Source organism: Myiozetetes cayanensis, unplaced genomic scaffold (genome assembly GCF_022539395.1).
Source record: "Myiozetetes cayanensis isolate MyiCay16 unplaced genomic scaffold, myiCay2020 scf1, whole genome shotgun sequence".
NCBI lineage: Eukaryota > Metazoa > Chordata > Aves > Passeriformes > Tyrannidae > Myiozetetes > Myiozetetes cayanensis.
The window spans coordinates 131,543,746-131,560,831 of NW_026086604.1; the positions used below are offsets into that span (position 1 = coordinate 131,543,746).

A 17,086-nucleotide genomic window follows, 5' to 3' on the forward strand; every position below is an offset into this window, starting at 1 on the left:
TAACCTATCTTTACTTTCCCTGTCATCTGATAATTCTGAATTGTTTGTCTGTATATAGCTATAGACATAGATGCCACTGGCTTAGAGGCAGAAGAAAATGATATTCCAGCAAACCATCGCTCCCCCAAACCCAGTGCAAACAGTGTAACATCACCCCACTCCAAAGAGAAAAGAATGCCCTTCTTTAAGAAGGTAACACCGACTTCCAAGCTCCCATCTGTCCACCTGCTCACCTGCACTGCGTCACATTTCTAGTCCTGTTAACTGTCTGCGTCCTTTGACAAGCCAATAACATGCATGCTTTGTTGTTCTTTGTTTCTTTTCCATGCTGCTGTAGCTAAGCAGAAGCAGAAATCGGTAAGTTTATATTGACATTGCCTGTGTTTATCCTGCCACTGGCATCATTAGCATTGTTACTCCAGATTAACAATGCAGCTATTCTAGAATTAAGGAGGAAGAGATGTATTGAGCTGTTAGCAGATTCAGTACAAGAAAAGAGGCAAGGGTTCAGTGTGTCTGTGAAACTCTTCTATAGTACTTATCCTTTTTGGTGGAATAATAAGACACATTTAAAAGGCCTTCTGAAAGTTTGAGAAAATTATTTCTAGAAAATCCATATAATTCACCTCTCTATTGCCTGCTTATTCTTTCTGTATCTTTCTCAATTATATCTTTTTTTTATTTCTCAGTCTATTGAAATCATTATTGGAGTCTATCAGATACTCAGTTTGTACTTAGAAAACAAATAGTCAAAATTCTTGTATTTTTATAGTCTGTATTTAAGCTTCCAGTTCACTAAGTGCAAAATCTGCAGGTGCACAAGACCAGTGGAAAACCTCAGACTTGTTTTGACAGTTCACTTCAAGTCTTTCCTGTTGTCATGTATAAATTATCAGCCAAATGTTCTTGTCACTCATCAGTCAGACCTTTTTAGTATCTCAGCTATTGGAAATGGAACTGGTCATTTCCTGAAGAGCCAATGTCTCTTCGTAGATAACCCAGATAACAAGAATTATGCAATTGGTATTGTGTTACAACAAGCTGCAATACATTTCTAGGATCTTTGCTGGAATAAGTTGGCAAGACATTAGGTAGCAGCCAAACTATGCATTGAAATACCACATTTCTACTTTTTTTTCGTTTAGAATCTTTAGACTTAATAGCTCTTATTCATTTGTTTTTAACCATTCACTTAAATCTGTAGGTAATAACAGACTGTAATAGTGCTTATAAATGGTGACAAGTGACATTGTTGTCCCTGCTGCGGATGCTTTTATGTTTAGTAAATAGAACTTTGTTTCTGTTGCTCTTTTCTCCTTGAACTCTTTTAAATAGTATTGAATCCTTCTCCTTTTCAAAGTCATCACTATTGGCTTCAGTAGGGTCTGTTATGCCCACTGTGGAAATCAACAACAATTCTTGCTTCTGAGTAATTTCTTACTTAATCATATTTATAACCACATAAAAATGATAAGGAAGAATAATACATGTTGACATGTATTATTGACAAGATGCTGTCTGCATAAGCATCTTTCAAAGGTACATCTTCTAGATGAACCATGTTAGACCTGGATGGTGTTTAGTCACATCTCTTTCTTCCACTCTGTGGTGCCTCTTTTCTTCCATATCAAAATCATTACTGGATATAGTGAGGTTTGTGATACTGACACTTAGAGTAAATACTGGATGGGCATTTCCATATTAATCTACATAGTCAAACCATGGAGCAAAAGCTGTATTGTCAAAACTTCTAGTTTTCAGTATGAGTTCATATTTGAACTTCAGTGAAAGCTATATAGCTCAGTGCCATATTAGATTCTCTAATGTTAAAGAACTTTAATGCTTCCATTAGATAACTCTTACTCAATTTTCTGCTGAGAGTTTTATTATTTCAATATTGGAGAAAAAATTAAAGATTAGAGAAAAAATTGCCCATTTTGACAGAACAGATTTTAAGAATAATTCATATTCCATCAAATAAGGTCATTTCTGTGTCTGCCCTAAGTGTCAAATAGCTGGTTAACTTCTAGCATGAATGCCTTCAGTTGAGTTAGCCACGTAATTACAAAGATCTATTGCATCAGGACACTCATGCTATAAGCACTTGCACACCTGCAAAGAATTTTTCTTTGAATCTGTCTCTTATACACTTATCAGATTATTAATAATGTTAGCAAGAACAGTAGAGGATTGCATTTTGATACTGGCACACCTTAATTGCAGGATTTTGCTTTGAAATGCGTTGAGTCAGTTTCTGTGCTGTGTAAAATAAATTCATTTCACATGCTTATGATGCCTTGGGCACTGGTATTCATTCTTATGTTACTAATTATCTGGTAAAACTACAGGTAACAAAAAATAAAATAAATTATGTTAAAGAACATTCACAAAAATATTTTCTATGTTTTAGACTGCTTTAGACTGCTGCTTGTGTAGCATTGTGTGCTGTCACTGTATTAATGTCTGTCTTTGTGGGTTTGTGTTTTGGAATGTATATACTTATTTTAATGTTATTGTGAAACACCTTGGGTTACACTAGGTACTAGAACAATGAACAATGTCTGTATTCTGTTATCTTGACTGATGTATTTGTACTATGTAAGCATTAGAAAAATAGATCCAGCATTCCTTTTTCCATATCACCCACACATTTCTGGATTTGGATTTCAGTCATGTTCTCCCAAAGATAAACCAAAGCTTCCCCTATGAATAAAAAACTCTTTCTGATAAGACCTATTCTTGGTGATATATATTGAAATAGCCATTTGTTAACAAAGAAAAAACCCCAAACCAACAGTTTAATTTGTTTCTATTGTATTGTGATAACAATATAAGACTTCTGCAATCTTTGGAAGGAGGCAATCTTTTTATCTTTGTATTTTAAAATACTTTTTAGAAATTGTGCATGATACATCAGTAAGTACTTTGATAAATATTGTACTAACAGAATCCATTCTTGGGTAGTGACAGGAGCTTCCCAAAGTGGAAGAACTGCTATCCCAAGAACTGCTATCTCTGTTAATGATAATTTTCTAGAAGTACTAACTTGATCAGTCATTATTTTGGTTTCATTTGCATTTGAATTGTGGATGCAAATGGGGATGTCAGATTATGAGTGCTGCCATGGGAATTTGCAGTGATGTCACAATGTTTTGTCAAGCTGTGGGCAGATCTGAACCTTAAAAAAGAGATGTGTTATGCTTTTCCCATCCCATTTTGTTTTATTTTTCTCTTTCATCATTTTCCTACATAAAATTTTTGGGGGAAACAGATGTCACATCTCTAAAATCAATCATTTCAAACCATTAGCTGTTAGAAATAACCTTTTCAATTTACCAGTTAGGAATTATGCAAAGGAACATATGCATGTCCCAGAATAAGAGTTTTGTAACTATCCAGAGCAAATGTGAAAACAGTAGGAAAACCTAAAGTCCAAAAAAAGCTTTTACAAAACAAATCCCTGAACCTCCTATGTCCTTATCTTATGATACAAGTTTTTGGAAAAGTTAATTAAAAGAGATTGCTGTGTTGGTGACATTGCTGGAAATTCGTAGTTCCTAATATTGTAAGCAGTGTATAAACTTTCTCTAGGTGATGTGACACTGAAAACTTTATGTGTTTTGCAGACAGAGCACATCCCTCCCTATGATGTAGTGCCTTCTATGCGACCAGTAGTTTTAGTGGGGCCTTCTCTGAAGGGATATGAGGTAATTGATTGTTGAGAATGTTTTATTTGCCAAAATATTGTGCCTCATTTGTATTTAATAATTTATATCATAGACAAATGTCTAGACAGTTTTTACTACTCATAAATAGTTGCTCATTTGTATTTTTCTTCATGTCAGAATTGAGGTGAAGAATAAATTGCATTCTGATCCTGTTGTTCAGATATGATTTACTGTCAGCTTTATTATATAATATTATTAGCATCAAGTATTATGAATTTCCTATGTGATTATTAATTTTTTGTTTATTTACTTGTAGGTAACAGATATGATGCAAAAAGCATTATTTGATTTTTTAAAACATAGATTCGAAGGGCGGTAAGTACTTGGCAATGCAAATATCCTTCAGTTTAGGTTGTGTTTAGGTACTACCAGGATTTTAAGAAATGATGGCACTGTAGAAAATCAGGAATGATGGATAATTCCTTTATAAGTGGACTATAGCTTGGATTGGAAGTTTCCTTGGCAGAACATGCAGAGGTTGTGTTGCAGTGGGAAGTGTTCGGGGCGTATATTTGAGTGGAAAAAAGGATGTCTCTTTCTTGATGACTGTGGCATTCACACTCCAAATTGCTAGATATTTATCTACAAACTAAAAAGTTATTTTAAGTATTTTTCAAGTGATATCTTATCAGTGCTTCCCAGTTTCTGAGCAAAATGACAAGAGCCACCATTTGTCTTCAGCTCTAATTCTTTACTTGGCATCCAACTTGGAAAGAGTGTTATGAGATTCTGGCTATCTAATATATGGGATTGTCAAATCCAAATTTGATCCCTCAAGATAGGATCTTGGTTTGCCCATTCTTCTGGGCTCTGTAGAGGAAAGTTTGAGAAGGGGTGGGGTGCAGGGGTGAGGCAGTCCCCCACCTTGCTGAAATATGGTCACCCTTGGTAGCAGACGAGCTGCACTCGCTGGGTTCTGATCCAAGCGCTGTGGCAGCAGACTAGGCAAGGTCCGCTCGGATTTGTATTTGAGCCCTCAGACATTGCTGTAGTACAGTTGTCAAATGATAATCTACCTCTAAAAGCAGTAGCATGCTCTGTAGCTCAAAAATTATGGACCAATGCAGTCCATTGTGGTTTAAGCAGTTGGATTTTCTGTCAGAATAATGATATCGATACCTAACCACTTATAAGTCCCTCTTTATATTATTCGGAGTTGTCAAACCTTAGATGCATACCCTCAAGACTAGAAGTTAACAAAACAGTGGTTGTTGTAAGCAGAAAAAAATTATGATGTTTTTATGTCTTTAAGTGTTTTAGAGAATGTCTGATTTTCGGTTGTAGATCTAATTGTGGCAGGGTGAATCCACAAATACTCTGAATACAATAGCAGATTTGAATTGTCCCAGACTTCACTAGCAATCTGAATTGGTACTCGAGGTCCTGAACAAATTTGTACAGGAGGTTCTTAGATTCATGCTACTGCTTTCAGCTGCCACACTGCTGTCCCTGCTCTCATTGCAATTGTTTCATGATGTGAGCATACATACCCTTTTTTTTGAGAGCAGACTTGGTCATCCTGGTGAGATGTGTCTCAGAAGATATTGAAATGACCTTAGAAAGACGTTAAAATGAAAAATAGCATTTTTCATAGATAGACAAATAGACTATAAATCTGGCTTTGTTCAATATACCAAATTGCATTTAAAAAAGGCAAAAATTTTCTATTGCATGTAGGAAGGAAGACGCGCAGGAAAAAAATCAAAATCAAAACAAAAGACCCAAAAAGCTGTAGCAGTTTCTAGTGTCCCTCCATTAACAAATAAAGATGACTGATGACTACCCCAATATGAGTTTGATTTAATTTTAAGACAAATGGCATTATCTGTGAGGAGCTGTTCCAGAAATCACAATATTTGGTTATGCTTTTAGCTTAAGTTAAATCATGTCTAAATTTCCAACATTATATTAATAATCAGTATTTTCCAAATAGTTCTGTTTTTCCATATTAACTTCTGGCTTTGTTACATGTTTTAGGTTTTTAGATAAGTGTATACACATGTTGAGCTCATTGGGAAATGACCTGTTGGATTACATTTCAGATGAACAAACAGGATCTGACAGTGTTTGCTAGAGAGGAGCCCTCCCTGTTCTTAGCAAATCTATTTCCTCCTTTTCAATTGCAAGTAAAATCCTACAAGGAAGAACAAGGGAATATCATCAGTCTGATTTAACTCTCAGCACTGGAAAAATGTGACCTCTGAACCTCATTAGACCAGAGAGTTTGAAAGGGAACTTAAGGGTTTTATTTTGACCCTGTAAAGCAAAACAAACCAAAGTAACCAAGTTTTCCTAGGATGAAGAATATACAGAAGGTTATGTAGCAAACAAGAGGCAAACAACTGAAACTAACCATTTCTTTTTTGGCCCATCTTTCCTCATAAGCACAAAACTGAGCCTCCCAGTTTTCCCATTTTTAGGTGGCCAGCATATTGCTGGATCTTTCTGGAAAATCATAGGTAACTCTTGAACTCTATTAAAAAACATATGAACTGAACAATAAAATTAAAATAAATAAATAAATTATATTGCTGTATTAGTTTCCCTGCTAAGCCTTACCTTTACCATTTAATTCTACATATCCCTGTATGTCTTATACAAATGGCTAAAATAAGCCAGGTTGTCATTCAGTACCATTCAAGAAACTGGGAAAAGGAGAAACCAGCCTTTTCATACTGGGCATACTGGTACAAAGTCAGACCCTTATCAGGCCCAGAGATCCCAGGGAAGTCCCACCTTCTGCTCATCTCTGACCTTCTCCTGCTTCCCCTCTCCCCAGGCACATGTAGCTTTGCAGGCAGTGGTCATACTGCCTTTAGGACTGTACAGAAGGATGATGTCTTATCAATAGATCTTGTAGCAGTATTAGTTAGATAAAGTTTTTTCTCTGTTCACATTTTGGGAAGCATACTGTGTTGCTGAGAAGAACTAATTTTCCTATGGTCTTGGCCATCTTCTAGTGTTAAATGAGAATTCTCCCCACATCCCGGAAAGATAAGTAACATTCTGTACTATTTGACTGTCTTTATTGTTGCAGTATATCAATTACACGAGTCACAGCAGACATCTCGCTTGCCAAACGCTCAGTATTAAACAATCCCAGTAAGCATGCGATAATAGAGCGATCCAACACACGATCAAGCTTAGGTAAGTACCTATAATGATGCTATCTGCAAATTGCCTGTAAAGTATACGACTCTCAATTCGTATGTGTAAGCTAAAAATAGCCTTCTCTCTGCTGTGAGAAAATCACAATTCCCATAATCCAGAAATCCCGGCACTAGAAATCATTTTAAAATCACTACCATGTATAAAGTGCTGATTTTGGTTTATCCTGCTTATGCTCAGTTTCTGTGTTTTGCTGTTTGCCTCAGTGGGCAGAAGTAAACATCCATATAAAATCTGGAGACATGTTCTTCCAGCTGAATAGAAGTGACAGTTTTCAAATATTTGGAATTATATGGATGTTATTGATATTGTGCATTATCTTTGATAAGATTATTAGTAATGACAGCTACTGATATGAGGCCTGAAAAATGTTATTGAAGTATACATTTTATGAATTTTGTATCAGTTTAAACTAATCCTGAGGTTGGTGCAAAAGAAGGATGCAAAAATGTTTTTAAAAACGTTTTTAAAATGTTTTTTAAAAACTGTGAAGCTAGGTTCATTGCATACACGTCTGTCACCTTACATGAATCATTTTGTACTGAGGCTTGTCCAGTTGTATAAATAATTAAACATTTATTAGCCAGAAAGAAAAACAAGCTTAGCTTGAAAGTTGTAACTAAATGTCACCATCTGCAGTACAGGTGTCTGCACTGGAGCTTGTCATCACAAGGTGTCCTTAGAGCAAAGAGAAAAAGGTGGACACTTCAGAGTCCTAATTCCTGACTGACTTTAGCCTTTCCTGTAGTGTGAGGTGTTTTATATCCAGGACTCTGCTGCTACCACTAGTGCATTGCCTGTGTAGAGACACCTGGAGATAGCTAGAAGGTATAGTGGAAGGTTCCCTGCCCATGCAGCGAGTTTGGAACTAGATGGTCTATCTTTAAGGTCCCTTAAAACCCAAACAGTTCTATGAATCTAAGATTCTAAGATGAATCCTGCCAGGACTCTACATGCCTGTGTTAGGGCACTCAGCTGAGATATGGGACAAAAGTCCCCTAGAAAGTCCTGCTCAAGTCCTTAGTCAAATACAGAAAAAAAGGAGGAACTTACTAGATCACAGGTGAATGCTCCAGTCATGTTTCTACCTTTACATTGCTGCAGGTTCCTGTTAGTACCCTTAGAGAGAGCTTGGTTTCCCCCAAACACAGCACTGTATCTTGAAAACTTGTAAATTTTGTGGAACAAGAAAGGAATTTCATTCATCCTATTAAGTGGATTCTTTATCAGTTTTGTTACAAAAAAATTTCTGACTCCACCTCTGCCATGACTGAATATTTAACACTTGCCTAATATAGTTGTCCTTCTTAGAAAAAACTTCTCTGCCTTAAAAAGTTTGACTTCCCTGTCTTGAAAATTTGCTTCTTAAAACCTTTGCTCTCAGATATGTGGAGTCTGAATTTTTGCTTGCAAGTACTCTGATAGCTTCCAAGTGTGTCTTATTTTAAGTGTTTCAAATAGTAAAATGCTATTTGAAAATAGTGTAATACTGCACTAAAATACTGTAACAACATAATTAATATATTTACACACAAGAATATTCTTTTATGTGAATTTCAGTCTTGTAACCAAAGTCTGTTTAATAATCTATTGAAAAGATTAAGTGTCACTTGTTTTGAATAGAACTGAAAATAGGTTATAAGGATGGAGCTCACCCAGTCATGGGACAAAGAGAATCATGATGATTAAGTTCCCAACCTGATCATTGCAGTTTTGCAATACTGCACAAATATATGCAGCAGTAAAAAGCATATCATCTAGTCCTCATGCTGGAAGATTCTCACATATGTAAAACAGCTATCACAAAAATGTATACAGGAAAAAAATCTATAAAAATTAAATTCTGCCCAATCTTGTACACCTTTATCTCATGTAGAACTTTACCCTTGAGAGCATCAACATCTTTTCTTTGTGTCAAGGTACTTTTTTGGATAGAAGTTCTCACAGAACCTCAATTGGAGAGACTCAAAAGATGACAGGGATTATGTATATATGTAAATATGTGAATAGATATGTATGTCTCTCCAATTTTTGTAACAGTCCTGTTATTATTACTTAAGATTTCCTGCTACATATCAGGTCTTCAGTTGCTTATAACTGTTCAAAAAATTAACTGATTTATAAAACAATTCTGACATATCTTCGGAAATATTAGATAGAGCAACTGAGTCATTTTAACCATGAACTTAGGGCAAAAATTAATTTTACCTATGCTAAAATATTCTCAAAACCTTTTCTTTCAGAAGCTGTAATACTTGTGTAGTTCTAGTAAACTAGCAGGGTTTTGAAATTTGCTAGTGAATTGAATGACATTTCAGTTACATGTTTGTGGGCATTTTTTATGAAAATAATGAGAAAACTTTACCAAATTGTTAGAAGCTGCCATTAACACTTGCCAAGCTTTGCATCTGAATTGATTAAAGACTCAGCCTTTCTTGGGCAAGGTCCAGCAGTGATGCTGAGCAGAACCTGCTCCAGCAGATTGAATCAGGTCAGCCAAGCAGACCGAAAGTGGAAAGATGCTCATCTTTCAGGTTGCAATCCCTACTTTGCTGTGCAGCATGGAGTATGGAATAAAAAGGTTATTTTCTTTGAAAATGTTTACCTGGAGGAACAGGTGGCTGACCAGGCTAAGGGAGGAAGACACATAATGAAAATCCATTCTGGAAAAGGTTGGAGTTATGGAGAAGGAGTTGGGATAGTTGAATCCATTGATACAGTACCTTCAGTGTCTGTGCTCAAGATATGCAGGAAACCATGGGAGGACGAAAACCAGCCAGGAAGGAAGTCAGGCAGAGAAATGATGTGGCAGCAGTGTGTTGGGAGGAAAACTGAGATAAAATAAAATAAGCTGGAGTCAGAAAATGTAACTACTTTTGTAAGACAGTGGGAAAACCCTTGCACAAGGCAAAAATTAAAAAGTACAAGGAGTGTTACAGCATGTTTCCTTGCTTACCTGCAATGTACCTCAAGGTAGAAATAAGAGTCAGACTCAGAAAATATCTTTGTAGTCTGCTGGTAGGTGGCCTCTCCTAGCAGTGGTTCACAAGGAAGATGACAATATAACTCCTCTGTGAGCGTTTAGTTGGCTGAAATGGAAGAGGTGAGTGGCAATTTCACACCATATAGTGGATTTTTTTCTTTCAGTTTGTGTGATGAATTTGCTGTAAGCCAGCAAAAAATCCTATTAAAAGAATATTATTAGGTTTACAAATTTAAGTTGTGAAAAATAAAGGTTAGGAAGTGATAGAAGGCTGTGTAGCTTCTTAGTAGCTTTAGGTTTATGCATGCTGTGATTCAGTCTTTGGTTAAGTGTTTGCAGACTACTTTTCCACCAGTCCTCTGCCTTAGTTTTCTTGAAAAAAATATGCAAACTAATGTGGGGAATTGAAATTTTTCAGTGTATTGCTATTTCCCTTATTTCCCCATATTAACTTATACAGTGTATGGGGCCAGAAACTTCAGGAAGGCAAATGAAGCTCTCTAAAAGCACAATAGGACATTTTCAGCTTATGTTCCTGTTTTGGAAAGGGATCTGAATTTCAGTCTTAAGCATGCTGAGCACCGGTTTATCTCTGTGGTTCAACAGGTGTTAATTCACTGCTGAAAAAATGGGATGACCCCAGTGGGAGGGGGATCTGCTGTATCTGATGGCCTGCAAGAGACAGCACTGCAGCACAGGGTGCCATGGGCCTCTCTTCTGAATCCCAACGGCCTGCACACTCACCCAGGGCAGAGTGGAAAGGGAGACTCCCTCTCTACTGAATTAACTGAAGAGCCCAGTGCAATAGTGGCTTTGCTGCTTCTGATATGGAAATGCTGTATAGTATTGGACTAGTTATTTACAGACTTTATAAAGATAGTATTTTTCCCTTATGTTTCCTGCATGCTTCAAGCATGTTTTGTAGAAATACTAAGTATTGTAGCTGAAACAGAGATTCAAGCTTTGAACCTGTTAAACAATAGTATATGCCATTAAAATCAGCATGTTGCATGGTAATGCACTGAGTTGGAAAAGGCAGATGGAAACCAGGCAGTCCTATGGACAACTGGAGCTCCTTTTGGGTACCTTGTGAAATGCCAGCCTTGTGACTCCTCATCTCCCAGAAATCCTCTTGTTTTAGGCTCTTCTCTTTGCAGACATTTAACTGGAGAGGGATTCTTGTCATTCCAAGCCTAGCTCAAAGAATTTTTCCCTTCTCTCAGATCAGTACTGATATCCTACACTGATAGTACAGAGCAGCATCAGGAATGTCCTGAGTCTTAGTACTTCTTAGTACTTACTCCTTCTAAAAGGACCTTCAAGGTTATGTTCCATTTTGGAAGAAAGAATCCCCAGAAATCAGGATTTCCTGTTGGATGGCTTCCATATTTCTCTAGTCTGAATGTAATTTTCACTGTGGTAATTACTCTGAAGAATCAGACACTACATTTCTGAAATTGAATCCCCCCAAATTATTCATAACTTGGGATTACTCTTTGTAATTCAATTTTCTATCTGGAAAATACGAATAATTCCAGCTTCTCACCTAATCAGGATGTTTCAAAGTGAAAAATAGTTTTATTACATCAGTGAAGTACCACCATAGTAAGTTCCACAAAGTAGCCCATAAATAATTTATTCATTCTGTTTTCAGAGAAAGATCAGAACCATGTGTTCTAAATGAGATCTGAAACACATATTTGACAATGAAGAGAAATTAAATGACTCAATGGCTTCTTTTCAGTTGGCAGTGTATGGAATTGCATACTGAATGAGACAGCAGCCCTACAGGAACAACTTTATTGTAGGTTCCTGCATGTGATGTCTTACAATACCGATCACAAAAGGTTTATTTAAGAGAGCTATTTTGACATTTCCTACTTTATTAGTATAAGCTTTGCAGCCAGTAATATTCTCTACTCGTAGAGTTTCACTCATGAATAAATCATTGAGTCGGGACTCAGATGACATTAGTTCTTTTCTAGTATCTTCTGCAGGTCTGGCCTTTTCTCCAAATCACTGGGAAAAAAAAAGAAATTATTTCTGCCAACACTATACTTGTGCTTTTTTTTTTTTTTTTTTTTTTTGATCACATAGTTCTATTGTAGGTATTTAAAACTGGTATTTATCACAAAAAAAATTTAATCTTGTAAGGGAAAAACAGAATTTGTTTTGGTTTGCTCAGGTCTCCTGGCTGCATAGCTGTGGGATGTGGGGAGATGAGTTGCTCTCTGCCTGGCTCCTCCTTAAACAGTCAGTGGCACGTGGATGAAGACCCATGTGTTTATTCCTACATCTGGTGTCATTTAAAAATGGCTTTTTATTATAGCAAATACAGCTCCCCAGAACTGCTTTCTGTGAATCCAAATCCCTCCCTCCTTTCAGATTCGATGGGAAACTAATTCCTTCACTCACCCACCTTTGTGAAGTGGTACCTCATGCAGCTAGACAGCCAGGCCACTGATTTATCCCTCAGTTATGCTCACATTTGTGAGCAGCAGTTTAACTGCAGCAGAGAAGGCTATTTCTTAGACTTTGGAAAGTATATTGTTGGGATTTAAGTATTATTTTAATAAGCATTCTGTCAATTAATATAGTACAAAGGTAATGTGCTTGATATATTAATACCAAATACTTTTTTTCTGAGAGATAAATAAACCTGTTTCTGAGAACTCTTACCTTATCACCCAGTGTAGATCTGCAATATTGTGTATATTGTTCATAATTGTGCATAGCACAGAGAACAGTGTAGTGAGCATCATTATTTGGAACTGATTTAGTAGATAACCCCGAATTAATTTCAAAGAGGCAGAGACAAACAATGTGATAACAAAGAGTAGGAATAGCCATGAGGAACTGGATATACAGGATTATAGGGTAGTCTCAATCAGCTTAATGCTACATACACCTATCGACTGACAGTTTGCTTTTGTAATGGAATCAGTTAAAAATAGACTTGGGATTTGAATCATTGGAAACCAATGCTTCCACTGCATATCTAGTACAAAATTAATATTCTAAAGAATTTTTAAAAATTAATGTTTGACTTGGAAAGATTTAGGAGGACAGTACAGTCTTATTCCTCTCCTATGTGAAAAATTGTTTTGTGTATAAAGAGAAATGTTTGCTTGTCAATACTGTTACATGTTTAAAATGTGAGATGCTAGAACTAAATTTAAGGAAAGGGCAAATTATTAATTTCTTTAAAAGCCTGGAAGAAATCTGTCATTTTGAACAGAATTTTTTCTCCAAGAAGGTACAGTACATGGTTAAATCTCATTCACCTGAAAATCAGCCCCAATTGGCTTAGTTAAATTTTTATATGGATACATGCCATTTGCAGAAACTGCTGAACCAGCTTTGTGCTTTTGCTGCATTTCTTTGTCAAAAGAACCCAAACCTTTTTCTGTGTATGTTACACTTGTTATAACCTTACCTCATGCTGTATGCTTTGTACGAAACCTGATTGTCTTGGCTTTTTCCATTCTTTGCTTCATTAATGCTCTCCTTTTCCAGATGTTTTAGGTATGTATACAAGCTTGCAAATTAGTTTTCCTGCTGTTTTGTGTTCAGTGCTTTATTGTACCTCACAGAACCACTGTGTGTTTCTTGCATCTGGCTCACTGGTAGACAAAAGCTGATCCTGTACTGTGTTGCTAAGTCTTTCTTTTTAAAGACCTTGCTGGTTTTCCTTGTTTATTTTCAAGTAATTCTAATTGACAAGTAAACACTAAAGACTAGGTATTTCACTGTATATTCCTAAGGTGTGTGCACCTAATCTGCATATTCTAACACAGATGTGTGAATGTTGATGTAAAACATGTCATCGTGTATGTGTTAAATCAATTGCGGTCACATGCCTGGGAATCTGTTTATTTGCTTTCTCTGTGCACATGCAGTAACCTGTCAGGCATTACATGCACCCAGTTTGCATGTGCAGTTGAGTGCCAACCTTTGGAAAGTTGTCTGTAGAAAATGCATAGAGCTCCCATTCACATCATTAGGTTGATATCCTGAGGTTTTATCATCTGAAAACGAAACACAAATGCTTGAAGAAATACTAAAGGATCACCTGTGCAAATTTCAGCCTCACGTTTTTATTTTCTTGATATTTGTGTGAAAAGCCAGGTTGAATGCTTGAAACTATGGTAACAATTTATTTGTTTTGTTTATATATATAAGTATGAATACACATTATATGTTATATCCAGATATGATAATATTATTATGTATTCTCCATGTTTGGTAATTTAATGATAGTTGTTTGAAGTAAATGCTTCCCCAACTATAAATCAAAGACAAACTTACAATAGTGCTAGCTAGGCCTCATAAAAATCCTTCCTTACTTACAGAGGCCAGGAAACAGGAATGCAAAACTGGGATTTAACCAAGAGCGTGTTCCCTTTTCAAAGTTTCAAGGATCTAATACAGTTAAAGAAAGCAAAAAAAGTGTTCAGTGTTTGTGGAAAATCCTGATTGTCCCTTTTTTAATTTTATCTTCAAGGTTGTTGGGAAAAATGTCCATAACTCTCACTTCCAGGCATTAAATCTGCAGATATGTTTATCAGCTAAACCTGAACCTGCCTTGAATCAGAATGCTCAATTAATATAGCAGCTAAGAGCTTTTGGGTTTTCATGAGGATGTAGCTACACTTCCTTTTGCACACAAATGGGGAAAGAGTAGCATGAAGTTCCCAAAATGCTCTTTTATCCTGCCAGGCCAGCCTTGATTTTCTTAACATCTAAGGTCAGAGTTTCCTTAAAGAATTCTTTAGGTAGTTTTGGATTAGAAGTTTGGTACTACCTTTCCAATATTATAACTTGCAAATAAGTATTTGATACAGTATTGGCACAGCATTTCAGTGAAATTTCCTGAGTGTTTTCAGTGGATATGTGGGGGGGAAAAAAAAAATCTTAATTTCTCTAAATTAGAGATAACTCTCAGCAACATGTCCCTATTTTTTCTCATAATACTTCAGAGAAATATGTGTGATTGGTAATTATATTGAAACAAAACATGCTAGAGACAAAGGAATATTGCAATGTATTAGAATAATTTTTAAGGTTACGGATCTCTGTATAAAACCCAGTATTTTTAGCCAGTTAGCTGTTTGCTTAAAAGCAGAGTATAGTTTGCATCTCTTAAAACAGTTCACAGTGTAGGCTGAATTAATAAAGGTGGTTTTTTTTTTCCTTTCTCCTGGGCTCACCAACTGATTAAAAGTTGGTGTCTGTGTCCTCATTTTATCCAAGACTACAGACCTGAGTTGTTTAACCAGAATGCAAAGAAGTCTGCATTCACTCCTATTCTCTGGCATGAACTCATAATTTCCATCCCTGTGACAGGGCTATGATCACCTTTAGGATGGTTGTTGGTTGGTCCTGCTGAGTTGTACGCACTTTGCATAATAATTAAACTTTCCCTGATGAAGGAACTGGAATCCATGTGTTTTGCCTCCCACTCTAAGCATCAGGCTGCAGAGTCAGTATCTCTCCCACTCAGTGAATACGCAAATGTTTTGCAAGTGGCACACCATCAGCAGGAGGGGTTGAATAGCCAGTGATTTAGTAATTCCATATTCTATCTGTGAAAAATGTTGAACATTTTTATTTATGTTTGTTCTGAAAAAAACAACAGACCTAGGGAACACTTACTTAGCGCCTGTGTATGGACCAGGGCTGTAAAAGTCTGTAGCACTGCACTGAGTAATGAGGCACAGTGCAAAAATACCCAAGTTAGTGCCAGCCTGATGTGACGATATCCTCTCTGAACTAGGCAGAGAGACCTACTTGGTCCCCTGAGCAGTATAAATTTTAGACTGCTTCTTTGTCCAGTTTTACTATCCCAATTACTCCTTAACAGAGTGTGGGGGAGCTTAATGATGGGAGCCACACTATGGTATTGCACGGCACCTTCTGGAGCTGCTCTGGTTTTGTCTGGCACAGTCATCTCGGTGCAGATCTCCCCTGTGCAGCTCATCCACTCATTTCAGCTGCAATCTGCTGATTTCAATCTTTTCCATTCATAGGCCATTAAAATTTACTTCCAGTTTAAACTTGGCATAAGAAGCATCATTCCATGAATGCTATTGTTTGGCTAGCCCAGAGAAATAGGAGAGGATGTAGATATTTTTATGTGCTATTTAACATTTTTAAATGACACTATCTGTTTTATATTTTCACATAATTACAGTATTGCATTTCAGGAGATGTTAGTTCATTATAAATAGATCTTGGTTATGCTGAAGTTTCCAAACATGGCATTGTATCTGTCAATACCACTTGGACATGTGTGTGTGCATTAAAAGCCATCTGAATTCTGCCTAAACTGAGCTTCAGCAGGCAGGAAGAGGAAAACCCTGTTTTCCTGAAGCACCTCACCCCACAGCTCCCCATTCAGCAGAGCCCAGACAGGAGCGCCAAGCAGAGCAGCAGACATGCTTCTCTCCTTTCAGCCTTATCCCTCGCAGGAGCCCCATCTGTTAGGCATGAGTAACACATGCAGCCACTTTTCCTGGAAATATTGTCATCCTCCCACTCTCACCCTCCCCTTTTTACGTAACAAGCTAGTGGCTAAGGTATTTGGTGGAGATCAGGGAAATGTAAGTATATTCACTAAACTACATTTGTGTTAGAAATTTGATTAAAACACCTGTGATCCAGGTATTTTTTGACCAATTGCCTAAGGACTAAGCTAAAGCATTTATTCCTTCTTATTTGCTTATATTTTCCAAGACTTTTTCCTTCTTAGCTGGGTACACCGCAGTGGAGGCTGCAGCCTTCTGCTCTCCAGCACTGGGACACCCCCTCGGTGTGGAGTGAGTGGGACACAGTCCTGCCTGGAGACTGTGGGACTGAACCTCTCTAGCTGGGGAAGGAGTGAAACCCTCTGTCCTCTACTCAGCATGACCTCTCAGTTAGCTCTCTGCCTGCCCAGAGCAGCAGGGTGCTTGAAGGGAGCAAAGAGGAAGATGAGAAGGAAGAGGCCAAACACTGATGTACATGTGGGCTTTCTTATTAGCTTGCTCTGGTCTGCTCAGACACCATACAGTTTACTGGATTATCCTTGGTAGCACCTTGGCCTCCTCGCTTTGTATACAACGAGCACAAATACCTGGTGCACTCCAGGGTAGCCTGCTGTGGCCAGGTACCTACATTCTGATTACAGCAATACCTAATGTAGACACTCTTGTGATTTTTCACTCAA

General features: G+C 37.1%; 1 protein-coding gene across 10 annotated transcripts in view; it reads left to right on the top strand.

Annotated features, from left to right (window-relative positions):
- The window catches only part of CACNB2 (calcium voltage-gated channel auxiliary subunit beta 2), a 247,248-nt gene that overhangs the window by 217,934 nt on the left and 12,228 nt on the right, over positions 1–17,086 (top strand). For 7 of the 10 annotated variants that reach the window (XM_050325581.1, XM_050325586.1, XM_050325622.1 and 4 more), the window contains 4 exons: positions 59–192; positions 3,627–3,707; positions 3,985–4,043; positions 6,766–6,875. In XM_050325581.1, the coding sequence (XP_050181538.1) occupies positions 59–192; positions 3,627–3,707; positions 3,985–4,043; positions 6,766–6,875 (384 nt within the window). Of the gene's footprint in view, positions 1–58; positions 193–337; positions 358–3,626; positions 3,708–3,984; positions 4,044–6,765; positions 6,876–17,086 lie in introns of all 10 variants that reach the window. The other 3 variants (XM_050325589.1, XM_050325598.1, XM_050325655.1) reach the window with 1 other exon arrangement.